Source organism: Lonchura striata, chromosome 1 (genome assembly GCF_050655825.1).
Source record: "Lonchura striata isolate lonStrDom1 chromosome 1, ASM5065582v1, whole genome shotgun sequence".
NCBI lineage: Eukaryota > Metazoa > Chordata > Aves > Passeriformes > Estrildidae > Lonchura > Lonchura striata.
This window is the reverse complement of record NC_140703.1, coordinates 64,300,087-64,315,441: the sequence shown is the minus strand read 5'-3', so window position 1 is coordinate 64,315,441 and position 15,355 is coordinate 64,300,087. Positions and strand designations below refer to the sequence as shown.

The 15,355-nt window shown below is 38.4% G+C and overlaps 2 protein-coding genes across 3 annotated transcripts in view; one reads left to right on the top strand and one right to left on the bottom strand.

Moving 5' to 3' along the window:
* The window catches only part of SPRYD7 (SPRY domain containing 7), a 121,706-nt gene that overhangs the window by 76,551 nt on the left and 29,800 nt on the right, over window positions 1–15,355 (top strand). The window lies entirely within an intron of this gene.
* KCNRG (potassium channel regulator) overlaps window positions 1–15,355 on the bottom strand; it is a 37,215-nt gene that overhangs the window by 19,436 nt on the left and 2,424 nt on the right. Inside the window, exon 2 of the mRNA XM_021526625.4 lies at window positions 1–15,355. This exon is cut by the window's left edge and continues 19,436 nt beyond it. Within this exon, the coding sequence (XP_021382300.2) occupies window positions 15,103–15,355 (253 nt within the window). The 3' untranslated portion in view covers window positions 1–15,102.

Sequence of the window (15,355 nt, the reverse complement as noted above, 5' to 3'; positions counted from 1 at the left end):
CTTTCTGTGAGGGGGATAATAGTCATCAGAGTACTTATTTATCACACTAAATAATTTATCACTCTAAATAGTTTATTTCTGTTAGAAGTTATTTAATGATTGTCAGGTGCAACTCTTACTTTTTTCCATATTTTATTCACTTATAATAAATAGCTCTGTATTTGTTAATAAATAAAATTAAATTCCTTATATTGCTTCTGCATCTTAATGTAGAATTTGAACCTTTATATTCAAAAGTTCTGAAATTACGTATTAATTATAGCAGCATTTATCTAGTTTGTATCTTCAATCTGAAGTATACAGTGCATATTAGGTGAAGGCTTAGTTTCTCTTGAGAGATAGGAATAATATACCCATAGTGTTTTCTTCTGCTGTTTCTAGCTATAGGAGTCAGACATGGATAGAAAGCATCTCATTTCCCTACGTTTCTGCAGGGCAAGTATGTGGCTTTATTACCCATAAAGGAACATACTTTTAGCAGGTTTTACATTTTTAAGTGGTTTTAAAAGTAAAACATTTTGAAATCTCTCAACAAATACTCAAATAAGCCTTAAGTATTAAAAAATTGATGTATATAAGGCATAAATTATAGCATAGAAAGTCTCAAATGTATACATTTTTAATGTTTTATTGAAATAAAGGCAAAGGAAGAGCTTCATGGGTTATTATAGTATTTGACCAGCTAGAATAGTCAACTTTCAGCCATACAAGACTATGGTTCTACAACCTTGTGATTCTTGAGCCAGACAAGTTTGGGAACCAGTTTTCTTGTTTCCTTCACTATTACCCTAGCTCTCATGTGTCTTTGGTGGTTTCACTGAATGACTTTAGGTTCGTTTTTAGTAAGCTCAGCTAGCTGAATGTGCTTGCTGTAAGCAACAGTGCCAGCACCAAGAAAGTACCCTTCACTCCTGAGACTGGCACTTCAGTTTTAAAGTCCATTTACATTGCTTAAATCTCTGTAAGGAATATTCAGGGCTTCATTCTTCCTTTCTTGACAGTACTACAGACAGACTTTGCGTATCTGCTCTTTAAATCAATATCAAAAGATCTAAAAACATTTTCATCTATCTCTTTTCTTGTACAGAAGATTAGTATCAACATACGAAACCAGCACAAAAATGCTCATATAGGTATAGCTTCTTGGCATCTGGAAGCAGCTGTGATATGCCTTTCCTATTAAGACAAGTCTCTCCCTTTTTCAACAAGCATTTTCTGTTATTTTCAGACACATCTATAAATACATTAAAGCTATATTATCCATCTATAATGGAACTTCCAGATCAAAAATATGAGATTTGCAGTAGTATGATACAAAGATGCACAAGGACTCTAATGTTTTGGAGGTATGAAATCTGTTAAATTACTTGTTCTTCAACCAATTTTAGGAAGTGTGCATGAATGGTAGGTTGTACAGTCAGGAAAAGGATTTCACTGCAGATTTGGTAAAAGCATGTAGCCAGACAGCCCCCTGTTGGTTGTATTGCTGTGGACGTTCTGGAATGGAATTGTGCTTGAATTCAGTTATTCATTGCACTCAGCAAGCAATTTTTTTCAATCCCATATCACAAATAGAGAAAGTGTAGGGAAAAGAAAAATGTGTGTGCTTGTAAAAACTACCTTGAATCAAGTTTTATCTCTAGTGTATGAGAAGTGTTAATGCTTGGATAAATAGAATGCTTGCACACAGTTTCTTAATGCCTTTATAGACTTTTATTTTTAAATTACTGTAGTAAAAATGTAGAAAAGTACTTTGTCCTTGTGATAAACCTTAAGACTGGCATGCTTTAATATCACATTTACAGCCTAAGGCAAAGTATTTAGATCAAGTTCTGTCAAGAATGCAGTGCTTTAAAACATAAAAGTTTGTAAGCTGGCAGTGAACTAACCAGGTACAGCCTTATTAAATGACTGAGACTCTCTTGTAGGCACATCTATGAGAGCTTCTGCTATTTAACAAGGTACAGTTTTACCAAGAGTCTTGGGTGTTTTTTAATCACATTTGCTTTTCTTTAAGTTGTTTTTGTACGTGTTCTAAGTTGCTACCAATGCAACTAGCTGCATACTTCCAATTAGTGTTTTCTCATATATTGAGAAACTGAAGAAATTCTTCTTCAAAATGAAATTAATGTTTTGTGCTGACAATTGCAGGATACTTATTAGGCATTTTGGCTTTTTTTTTCCCCAAAGGTTTTGTAAAGAGCACCTAAAATCTCCTTTGTAATGGTCATTGTATATCCATGTAGTGATGGAAGACTGTAGGTAGTCTATGAAATGTAGTACTGTGTTGACACAAGGATTCTAGAAAGAGCTCTGTCACAGAGGTACAGCATCTTCTGCTCTGAGGTAAACAATACAGAAGTTCTCTATTTCTGCATCAGGTATGGCCAAGGTTATAACGCCTCATCTTCATTTAAGGAATTTGGTTTGTGACTGAAAATCCATAGCTGTAACAGTGCGGAAGAAACTGATGCGACAATTAGTTTTCTACTACAGCACAGAAGACTAGCATGATGCCAAGAAAGCCACAGTGCTGGAGGACTTTTCCTCACTCTTAGAACACATTAAAAAAATCAGTGATCAGATGTCTTTGAACAACTGGCAGGAAAAAAGAGGGTAAGGCTACATGCTGTGATTGAAAAGGGGGAATAGGAAAGATGGGGACAAAACAACTGGTTTAAAATTGTCACACTTCCATAAAATGCTTCAGAAGAGTTTTAAGAAACTACCTGAAACAATCTCAAGGCAAGGGGCCTCTTCCACAAAACAGAAAACCTGGGTTTCAGAAGCCTGAGGAGATTCAAGTTCATATCTCCTGCTTCTGAAAAAACACCCTGTTGAAGTTGCCCACAGATGTTCCCCATCTTTCATGTTAAATCAAGGATATGTGCAAAAAAGTCACAAAATTATTTTGTTCAAAGGTTATTGGCAGTGATAACTATTGCTGTTAGCAGATGAAAGCAAGCTGCAGGTAGGATTTCAAAGGGTAGTGGAATTTGCTTTTATTGGACTAACTGTGCAGTTCCTTGCATGTTGCATATTTTTTTCCTAAGATGTTTCCTGTAATGGTAAAGTCAGCATACAATAAATATAAGTACCCATTAAAGCACACTAAGGAATACCTTATGTTTCCAGTAGATTAACACTGAAATAATGAAGTATTTGTGAATCGAATCACAGTCCTCTATTATGCCAGATTCTGGATTTTATTACTGAAGAGAGCACCAGTAAAGGTGGCTTTAAACTGCCTTATTCTCCTACATTCTCTTAATCTGCTGAAGATGGAAAGCAGGGAGCAGCATTAAAGAACTTCATGGCTATTCAGCAACCAGCAAGGGGACTTGCCTCTTCCCTCCTGCAATCTACCCTCAAACTGCTTTCTTTCTGTGCTTGTAGCAGCTTTTTGAGTCTTTGGATTTCAGAGGTTTTTTGGTTTGGTTTTCTTCACAGAAGAGTTTACATCCCCCCCCCCCCCCCCCCCAAATAAATTAACAGCATAGGTAAGAGCCTGTTCTAGGATGAAGAAGATTCAAATAACTTATGCTGTTCAGAAAAATTAAAATTTTCTTCCTTTTCTGAGGAGTAATTACTCCATTCCCAAATTAGGGTTGAACTTCAGGACTTCCTCATGGTTCTTGGAGTATCTTTAATTTTTAGTTTGTTTAAGAAATTCTAGTCACTTGGAACATCGAGATAACTTGCAGAGCTGTTATATTGTGATACCATTATTTTCTGCTTATTCAGGCATAAAGTAAGTAGTCTGAGAAAAGCACTACGTTTTGCTATGAATATATCTCCTCTAAAACTGCAGTTTTTTCTCTTTAGCTGTGAACAATTGTCCAGAGCACTGGACATTTTCAATCATAATTGATAGAATCCTAATTTTATCTCTATTTTTTTTCATGTGTACTGCAGGATTTTTTAAAAAATAGCACTTGATCCTGGTGATTTATGGTGTTTGAGTTTCTCAGGCTTTCAGTGGGCTCTTCTTTTGAGACATCTAGGCCTGGGGAAACTACTGTGAATCCCCATAAGGCACATCCTTGAGATAGGAATTTCTGTCCCCCTTTATGTTAAAACCAAATAATTTATATTGAACTTCTTTACCAGTGACACTTTCTTTCATCTGCCTCTCGGTATTACATAGACAAAACTAAAAAATATCCTCCTGAATTCTAGCATCTTTAGAAATACATGTAATTTTGTGTGTGTGTTGTGCATTCATACGGGGGCACTGCACGCAGCCATCAGTACCCATGAGTACCAATAGAATAGAACATTTTTCAGCAGCACTTGTGAAAGCAATCACTGCATTTCTTGTGCTAGAGTAGTGTTAACCCATACCCTCATTCTTCAAGCTAACAGTGGCTACAGAGAATTTTCATTAGCCAATGATATTAGTAATTTTATTTTTCACTAATCTTGATTAATTTTTTCTAACTTTCCTTTCTTACTTGTTTATATTAACACTTCAATAACTGTTAAGATGGTTTAGTTAAGTGGTTTAGTTAAGAAACTGTAGCAACTGTAGTTTGTTGGGTTTGGGTTTTTTTCACTTTGGTTGGAGAAATTGCTTCAGCCTAAGAAGAATTCCATGTCTGCGCATACCCCATGAATGAGCACGACCTCCCTAGCATTCAGACATTTGTTGTGTAGTGTAGTGGTGTCATTAAAGACTGTCTACATAAGATACACGTGATGCTCATCAGCTCAAGTAAAGTGTATCTTCCAAGAGGGTTGAGCAAGCAAAACATCTTGCCTCAAGATGTCACAAGTGATACCAGCACCTGGCCTCTGGTTCTAGTTTGCCTGAGCAGAAACACTTGAGAAAGACCAGAGCTCTTTTGCTTTTCTAACTTCTTGTCCTAGGCTGTCAGCAAGTCTCTTAACATGGCTAGACCTTGATTAGATGGAGACAAGGAACAGAACATTTGCAAAACAGATCCTGATTTTATCCTACATAAATTCTTCTGAAGTTAAGCACATTTCAGACCTGGGAACACCAGGCATTCCAATCATACAGAGCTGGAATTTTCATGATACAGTGATCTACAGTTCTTGGATTCATTGTCAGCCATAATTCTAGAGAAATTATCAGTAACAATGTGGCACCAAAATTATAGCAAGGTTGAGTAACTTGAATCCTTGAGCTTCATCAGAGAAATCCAGCTCCTCACTGTCAAATCAGGCTCAGAATCATCCCTCAGAAACTCCAGTGGGTGTCTGGCCTTCAGTATTCATTCAAATATTCTCTACTCTGCTGGTAGTCAGAGACCATTTTTTATAAACTTCTGGCATCCTGTAGAACTAATTCCATATAAAATACTCCTGTGCTTAGTCAGAACCAGAAGACTGGAAAGCTCTGTACCATTCTGTTTAGCTGGACATCCTACACCAGGAGAAGTAGGTGTGGTTCACACTAGGGCAGCTTATAGAGATGGGAGCTTCCTGTATTTTTCAGCGTCTCACAGATTCAGAAACATTAAGGTTGGAAAAGACCTCCAACCATTAACCAGCACCATTATGCTTGCTACTAAACCTTATCCCCAAGTGCCACACCCCATGCCTTTTGACCTCTCCAAGAGATGGTGATTTCACCACCTCCCTGGGAAGCCTGTTCAAATGCCTAAATATCCTTTCAGTGAAGAAAGTTTTCCTACTATCCAATCTAAACCTACACTAGCACAACTTGAGGCCATTTCCTCTCATCTTGTCACTTGTTATCTGGGAGAAAAAACTGGCACCCACTTAGCTACAACATCCTTTTAGCTAATTGCAGAGATCTTGTTTGTTGGTCCAGGCAACAAGTGACAGGATGAGAGGAAATGGCCTCAAACTGTACCAGGGAAGGTTTAGATTGGACATTAGGAGAAATTTCTTCTCAGAAAGGGTGATTAGATATTGGAATGGGCTGCCCAGGGCAGTGGTGGAGTCACCATCCCTGAAGGTGTTTAAGAAAAGTTTGGATGTGGCACTTGGTGCCATGGTCCATTTGACAAGGTAGTGTTCAGTTGGTCATAGGTTAGATTCAATCTCAGAGGTCTTTCCCAAGCTAATTGATTCTATGAAAGCTGCCTCCAATGACAGCAAATACTGACACCTAGAGCAAAAAGATGCTGAAGTTTTATCTCTGCTGCAGAAAGAATTACCATCTGAAAAAGAGGGTCTCAAATAGAGTATTAGTTAATATTGCAAATGCTAATTTGAAATTGTAAGAATTGCCACAAACATCTAGAAAGGAATTTAGATACAGTGTAGTAGAGAGCCTTTATGGCAGTAATGACACTTCCAGAGAGAGACATCTTGATAAGAAGTATTTATTTATTAGTTTTCTGAAGCACAATGACCTATTCGATGCTTTGCATTCTCTTTGTATAGACAGGGCTGTACACACTCTTCTTAGGTCCCCAAGACAGGTAAGCATCAGTTCCAGCTACAGGTATCAGAAGCACATAGGCTTCCCAACCCTACAGGCCTACATGCCCTCCAGCAAAGCAGCACAAGACTTAAAGAGGGGAAAAAAAAAAGACAACTTCCTTGTGTGTTGCAGTTCACCTGCTTCCTTCCTCCATATGGCAATGTGTGATTGCACCAGAACATTTGGAATGTTTTTAATGTTGTACCTCTTCCTTTCAAGCACTGAAATGGTTTTATAACGTGTTAAAGCCTACCAACTGTCACAGAGATTTGTGTATTCTATTTTAGTCACTCATTGACTCCTTTTGGTCACAGGGTGCTTTATGAGAGTATATTAGATCATTATAGCACTGGTTCTTTTCTATGTAAAAGATATTCTCTTTCTAGCTCTTAAAAAAGGATGGGGGAGGTGGTAGTGAGCCAATTCCAGTACAGTATTCATTTTGGCTGTCCCAGATCTCAAGAAATGTAAATATGTACAGCTGAAAGATTGGATACTAAGAAATGTTTTCAGCCAGCAGTTTATCACTACCGAGTTAGAAAGCCCTGAGAGCTCTGAGCTTTCAAAACAATTATTTCCGCACTATTACCCACTCTGCCTGAAGGAACTGTGTGGTCTTTCTGGCAGGCATCATTGCCTCCAGTATAAGACCTGTGTGCTTGTCACTGCCTATTTCAGAAGAACAAAAACCCACATATGTGTGCATGTCCTGAACACTCCGTAAGTGACCTAAGAACTGTCATTACATCCTTCACTGATGGCTTTGTCTTGGTCCTGAGGGTAGAAAATAAGTCAGCATAGATCCCTCCAAAGAACAGAGATGATCCAAACCATAGCAGTCTGATGTTCCATTAACCTTCTTGGACTTTGCATAACATTCAGCTTTTCTGTTCAATCTCAGAGCCTACCTCAGAAGCTCATTGAGAGCATGGATCATGGGTCAGAAGGTGGTGAGGCACTGGCACAGGTTGCCCAGAGAAGCTGTGGAAGCCCCATCCCTGGAATTCAAGAGCAAGTTGAATGGGGCTTGAAGCAACCTGCTGTAGTGGAAGGTGTCCCTGCCCATGGCAGAGGGGTTGGAACCAGATAGTCTTTAAGGTTCCTTCCAACCCAAACTATTCTGTGATTCTAGAGGTCCGACTTTCAATAGCTTTGCACTAGACACTGTTGTGGCACAGTTTATGAGGGCAAACTATAGCCAATAGAAAAGTCGCTCAAGTGTTCCTGTGCCTGCCTGGGTTTTCCAGCAGGGATTCTCCAAAAGATGAATCTTGCAAAAAGATGATTGTTTGCCTATCATTTTTTCCAACATGTATTTGTAGAGATTTTGGGACGGTATGTGGACAGTGAAGTCTAGATTGCACTATCACACTTCAGTTGTCAAAGAATTCTTATTAAATAGGAGAAGAAAGCAGTTTTAGCCTAACCAATGATGGAAGAAGCTTCTGTTACATCAGGGACCATGCAGATACAATGTTTTGCTTACATTCTTGACATGGCCATATTTAAGCTATTAATGTGTTCTGGAGATCCCCAGTGTACTGAGCCATCTTCAGAAGATAATGTTTTGAACAACTGTAGGTTGCAAATAAATATTATATGGCTTAAGGATAATAGAATTGCAGAAAATTCTGTCATGCTTAAGCCATAAAGGTAAACCAGTCTGTTCCAGGAAATATCTTTCCAGTTTATGGAAAATTAGGAACTTACTAACAGGTTTAGTGCTCACCATAGTGCAACTGGCATTGAAACAAAGGCCACCAACAGGGCATACCCAGGAAGTATTCAGTAGGCTTATCACCCCAGCACTACCAAAACAGTGATTTTATTCTGATCTTCAAAGTTTATCTATTTGACTTCCAAAAGTTTAGCTTCTGTTTCCAGGTGTGAGGTATCAACATGACTAATCCATCTGATGTCTGGATCCTGCAATGTTTCACTTCACAGCACATATACAGAAATTAGCTCCTAAAGAGAAATTTTCTTCAGTTATGTGAACTATTACTGGAAGATAGTCTATAGATGCATTAACCTAACACATTGGAAATTAAAAAAACATCCCTGTAGTCTCATGAACATTTAAGTCTCCTGTCCATGTTATTCTGTGCCATTTCCAGGTTTGTATACCCACCCATTTGTTCAACCCTGTGAGATCTGCTTTTCTTTGTCCAGTGGCATTGACATTTCTGGCAGCTCTGTCCTCTCCTCAATACAGTAAGATGTGTCTCTTTGGTCCCACAAAGGCTATGACACTTTCCATCCTGATTTTATTCATTTACTTCCTCTCTGTAATGGGAAGGAAGTGAGTTTGCCACCTTCTGTGGATCTCTGCCTGCCCTTACTACATAGCCCCTTCCTCTGTTCTACCAGAACCCAGCTGAGGAGCACACTGAAGACATAGTAAAAACACAAAGATTAAAGGATAGAAGGATCAGCATGCCTTCTGTTTATTGTTGAATAAGACATTGTCAATAAACCGGTATGTCAGCAATTATTTTATTACTCAGTTTAGATATCACTGGGGAACAAAAACAAAAACGCTAAACGAGCCTTTTCAGAAGGCCCTCAATGAAAGCTACAAACTGCCTTTGAAATTCAAAGAAAACTCAGTTCCTGACTCCAAAGTACCAGTAAAACCCCAGACTTGATGTTTCCAATCTATTGCCTTTTTTTTTCCCAGTGGAGAATCAGGATGGAACAATGTTGCAATATTTAATTCTTCAGCAAGCACTCATCTGACTGCTGTAACAGTAACTTGCTTAGAAAGCAAACTCCTAAATTAATTTTAACAGCAGACTTGTACACATTACAGTTTCCAACCTTTAGGGCTACATTCATCATCCTTCTGACCAGAAAGAAGACACCAATTATTGAACCATTCCATTAGATTGAAAACAGAGTAGAAATGGAGGAAGGATTCTTGCAAAAATTTGCACATCAGATCACACTTCAGGAGATTATTTCAGCATAAGCTACATGATAGTCTAAAAAACTGACTTTTTTTTATAGAAGTCATATTTATTTGTATTTTATATGATGGCTAATGATTTACATTGCACCCACCCATTTGAGAATATTCAGGGCTCCAGGGCTCCAGCCAGAACCAGACTATTCAAATCATTGTTGGTCCATCCATTTACTAGTTACAACAAGGCCTTCTGTGACTAATTATGGTCTGACTGCAGCAGGAAAGGCAGCTTCAAAGAATTGGAATTTTCAGACACACTAGCAGTTCCCTTGGTTCCCAAATTCATTATTTATGTGGATTACATTGAGTTGACAGATTTAACTGGGCTGCTGAAGATATGGTCAAAGAAGCAGAGTCACTCCCTTCCCTTTTATTGTCTTCTGAAAACATAAGAGTCATATGCATCTGTCACTAGAGAGAGGAAGTTCTCCATCAATGGACTTCATTTGGGATTTTATAGGCTGTTTCAGTAGCATTTGGGAATAGATCAATATAATATGTGGTAGGGAGTTGTATTTCTTCATGATGCACTGTAAATCTTTTATTGAAGATAGTCCCACTGTTTATTGTTGAAAATTGATAAAAATAAACCTTGTAAAGTTAAAACCTGGCAATGGATCAGCACAAATCAGAGGGAAGGAGTAAGAGGCAATGCGCCTCCCTCCTCTTGGATAATTCCCAGCTTGTTTCTCAAGGAATATTTAGTAACGCTTTCCAAAAATCTAGGAACATTTTTTTTTAAAAAAAGTTATTCAAAGTTATGAACTCTTTGTTGTGAATTCAAACAGGACTTTTGATCCACTCTGGTGGCTTTCTGGTACTGAATTCAGCTGTGGATCAAAACAAAATACCACCCAAGTTATGCTGGATGTACCTGAGACTTACGCACTCAAGAGACTGACAAGCACATCAGCCTTGCTTGGGTCAGATTAACAGAGTTATTTAGTTATTTTTGAGCATTGGAAAGCTGGAAACCAACCAAAAACTGGGAAGAGTCCACTGGGCAGAAAAGTTTCCCCATAGTTAACAGAAGTTACTCTCATTGGGTGTGATGCAGTTATTCCAGCATCATTGTTTTTCCCTATGGCTATTAATTCCTCATATACAGCATTGTAGGGAGGATCTTCTACTACTTCCATGAAATTCAATTATGAAGGTAAGTGAAAAACGGTTTGGAATTATTTAGTAAAGGAGAAAACTTCCCAGTACTATGGCCAGCACAGAAAGATCAGTCTTAGTATCTAAGATACTATCTAAATAGTATCTTAGTCTATGGTATCAATTTATAGAGCTTTATTTAAATATCTATTCTTAATTATCTATACAATCACATGAGTGCTAACTGCAGAATCTATAAGAATGTAGTGACTGAACTTCCCAAAGAAACAAAAACCCTCATGAACTGTCATTGAAATCAATACCCAAAGAACAAGAAGTTATTTCACAATAGACTCTGTTCTTCCTGGTATCAGCAGGATACTGAACAATTCAAGTGGTAAATAAATGACACATCCCTGTAAGTACAACATGAGAGACTTCCCAGTGTGTGAAGAAGCAGGCAAAACGTTACTTAAAAGTACCAAAAACGTCACCCATCACTAGAAAAGGAAGTCAACACAGTTACACGCTGCAAGAACAGGGGGATGGAAAAAGTGTGGTACCTCTATCCTGTTGGGACATCCAACCAGCATCACAAGATTGTACTGGCAAAGTCCTTAACAGTCTTGAATATAGAAACACAGGATGACACGCAATTATAACGGAGGGAAAAGTGATTAAGATGAGAAAGTATAAAGCAAATGAGGCATTGTTTTCCTGAATCATCTGCCTTTTGCAAATCCCGCAAGCTATCACCTCATTTTGGATGACCTCCTGCCATGTAAACTGCAGTCCCCGTGAGTGGGACAGGATGATGGTGCTGCCTCATCATTCAGTTTCTTTTTTGCCTGTGGCTCTGCCTGCTACAAAACCATAGAGAAGTCATTGTGAGTGAGGGACAGGACTGCCCCAGCACTGTGGCAGTTCCTTTCTAGCATTGCAGGCAGTGGAACAGTTTGCACATTTCTGCTGAATCCAGGGAAGAATAAAAAGGCAAATACAGCAGTGAAGTTTACTGAAATCAGCAAATTTTGCACCTTCACAAGAAAAAAAGGAATTCTCTTGAGAAAGTTGGCAATGACTTGAAGAAGCAGATTATGTCAGGGATAACAAATTACTTTTATTGGAAAATAAAAGTCTAAATGTCTCAAAATCCCATTCCCATTTAATCAAAAAGAGAGCTAGATGTGAGCAATCAGAGCTTCTGGTTCTGTCACATGTAAAAGCACAACCAAGTCACCTACAACACACTGCTAGTATAGCAAAGATTGTTTGTGAGAAACCAGAGTTGAATTCCCTGCCAAGGTTTGGGTGGAAGTCCTTCATTTAGCACATAATCTGGTTGTGACAAAGCAGCTTTTAAAATCACTCAGACTTGTAGATCCTAACAGCTGAATTCACTTGTACAGCTGTTTCCTTCTGTGTGAATAACTCTGCTGAGTACACACCACACAGTCTGCTCTCTGCTACGTACCTGCTTGTTTGGGGCTTCAAAAGGGAAGGAGCAGTAAAAACATTGGCCACTATTTCTAAATTCCTGCCTTGATGCCTGCAGGTTATACTGCATACCACTTCAAAGAGGGCACAGAAAATTTGCCATCCTGACTCAGCAACACTTTGCAGTAGCATAAATAACCTTGCAAGGTGAAGGCCATCTGAAGATCCTCCTAGTAAATCAGTGCTATTTTTATATTAATTTGTCTGCAAATAAACATGTCTGCAAATAAACATAAAATAAAATTTCACCTGTTCCTCCATAATTACTGCTATTTAGTTGTAGCTCAAAGCTACACAACTCCTGTAGGTCTATCATCACTGCTTCCTTTTTCTGGATAAAGAAATCCAGTGAGGTGCTTTCCTTGAAGAACCAGCTTCAATTAAATTAATTTATTCCATCAATCTTCCATTGAAATCATGTGTATCCTACTGATATCAGTCAGACACTTTCAACAGATTTCTATCACGTTGTTCACACACATGCTGTCAAACTTAAATTTAAGGAACTATCAGTTAAAAAAAAAACAAACAAAAAAATCCAACAAATTGAAAGCATTGTGTAAGAGCCTAATCTTGTTCTCTGCAGGAACACAAAATGACAGAAGGTGACGCTTCTCAGTTCAGAATAAATGCTAAGTAAGAATAAATGTTAGAAGAACTCTGGGAACACAAGCTTGTTGATGCTCATGTGCTTTGCTTCCAAAAGAAGCACAGAGTCATAGCACACTTATCCAAGGGTGAGGTAAAGCACATATGGTTCTTTACATGACAGCAACTTGCACTGGTATATTTTCCAGAGACAAATGTTGCATACACATTGATGAATGCAGAATGATGTTGTGCTAAATAAAAATTAACCCATGTGTTCAGCCCATCATAAAGTTTTACTAAAATGGTTGTATCAAACACTCATTTTGCCAAAGACATGGAACATGGATGATGGCATAGGTAAAAAGTTTAGGGCTCTTTAAAAATTGAAGTATTTTGTCTTTTCTTTCATTTTCAATTTAAAAAAAATGGAATCCAAACTTAAATTTTCAAAGTGGCCGCTGCAGCATGGAAAACAAAGTCTCTACTTTTGTGGTAGGTTAAACAGTGTAATTGTTACTGTGAGGGGTTCTGGAACTTGTCTCAGCTTACATCACTGCTGTTGGTGATCATTTAGGGCATAATGTCTATTTTTGCCTCAAGTCTATTTTTTTAACTTTTTCTGTAATTTTTTTTGTGGTTTTTTTTTTGGTTTTTTGGGTTTTTTTTGTTTTGTGCTTCATATTAGTCCCTCCACCTACAATATCAACAGCCAGTAACTCACCCAATAAGCAACATTATCATTTCCAAACAAGGAGCGCTGTCTGCAGAACAGCAATTTGTGGGGACAATCATCCCACACAGCTTGTCTGCTCTGTCATCCAACAGTGGTCTGACCTCAAAGTCCACCATGATAGGCTTTCTGGCAGAGACCTTCACAGAAGGTTTCCACAGAATCATGGAAAAGACCAGGCTGGAAGGGAACTCAAAAGATCATTTGGTCCAGCCTTTCATGTGAAATAGAGCCTCCATGAAATCATTTAGCATCCTCTTCAAAATTTCTAACAATGGAGACTCTACCACATCTGTGGGGAGGTTGTTCAGATGGTTCTCCGTAAGAAATATCTTACTTCAAGACAAATATGAACATACTGACATTACTGACCAAAAAAATCCCATTTGAAGTGGAAGCATTCACTCTTGCATTCATTACGTAACCTGTGAGCAACTTAGGAGATGTAGTCTCACAATCATATTCTTCTCAAACCAAACAGCTCTAGAAGCAAAGAGGACCTCACTATTTCTGCTGAGCTTCTGAACTTGGGTCTAGCTGAAATGCCTCAGAGTAGTAACCAAAGAAAAGAGGTGTCCAATAGTAGCACCACCAGTCTGGAAAGATCCATTTCACTGAAACTCCTTAGGGCAAGAAACACATGGCTGAGTCCCACCCCCATTATCAAGTGCTGAAAATAAGGTAATGCATTCACATTTTAAAACTAATGAAAAGCCAGAACGAATTGGTCAGCCAAGAAAGCCCAAAGTGGTTCTCCTGGGCTGTTCGAAGCCTTGGGAAGATGGCATTTTACCAGCAAGAAAACTGAGATGCAACTAATGAATCTCTGAAGTTACTGCTATCTATCTTTCCCTGCCTTGATGGAAGGACAAAAGATCCTTAATTTATAAAGCTTCATTAACTTTCCTCTCTCAGTACCTGAGCTAATTTTGGTATTTTTACAAAGCTTTGTACAGGACTAACAAGGCTTGAAACCACTTCTGCTAAGCCTTCCAACTGTGTTGTACTTAACAAGTCCTTAAAAATCCTTTGCACTCTTTTGAGACTGTATAAACTTTGATCTGAAGGGCTGTTCATCACATTTTCATCCTTTTTGTAGTGAAAGCACTAAAAATTAACTAACCTTCTGTTCACAAAGATTTTTATCATTTAATTCTCAGAATCAAAGAGCATTTTAATGCCATCAGAGTGGGAGGAGAGGACAGAGGAGTGTTCTGCAAGAGATAGTCATACATTATTTCACAGACCTCAGAGATAGCTTACACAAAACCACATAGCACCACAGCTCAGGACTTTCTCCTTACACTGCTCTCAGCCAACTGCAAAAGAGTCATTAAGTGGAAGCACTAATCAATTTTTGGAGTTTGCAGTCCTCCTCCAGCCACTTCTAAATGTTGGGATGACAGTTGCATCAAGATATTATTTCTTCATGTATTACCATGTTTTTAAAATCTACTTGCAGATCAGCACAGAATATAAAAACAATTTTCTGGAAGGGATGGCTGATACTTTATGAGTCCTCATGTAAATTTTACGCACAGAGATAAAACAAAAACAACTCTTGCAATTGCTGAAATATGGTCCACAAACCCAGTATTGAATCTGGGCTTCTTTTACTTAAAGAAGGTAGAGCAGTAAAAGGCAAGAAAGCAATTTTTTTTCCCCCTAAATACTTGAAAGAAAATGTGTTTGTTACTTCCCTCAATAGCTGCAGTTTCAAACAAGCCAAAACAAAAAAAGAAATGACCACTAGTGCTAACACATCCCTCTTCTACATTCAAAACATGGAAGGAAAAGCCTTTATTTCCATTTCTGTACTTGGCTTCTCTTTGCCTGTGCTGCCCCAGAGCTCCCTGAGGTTTGGTTCGCCATGATGGCAAGGCCTGCTGCCCTCTTCATCCTTTCAAAAGTGTAGCATTCAACCTTCTCTTCACTGGCAACTGTCCTGGTGCCTATGAGGCGAAATCCATCTCTGAGTAAAGTGTCAAGCAGCAGACCTAGCACGTTAGTACCATTAATCAGCTTTCTCTTATCAGGCTTTATGGAAACATAC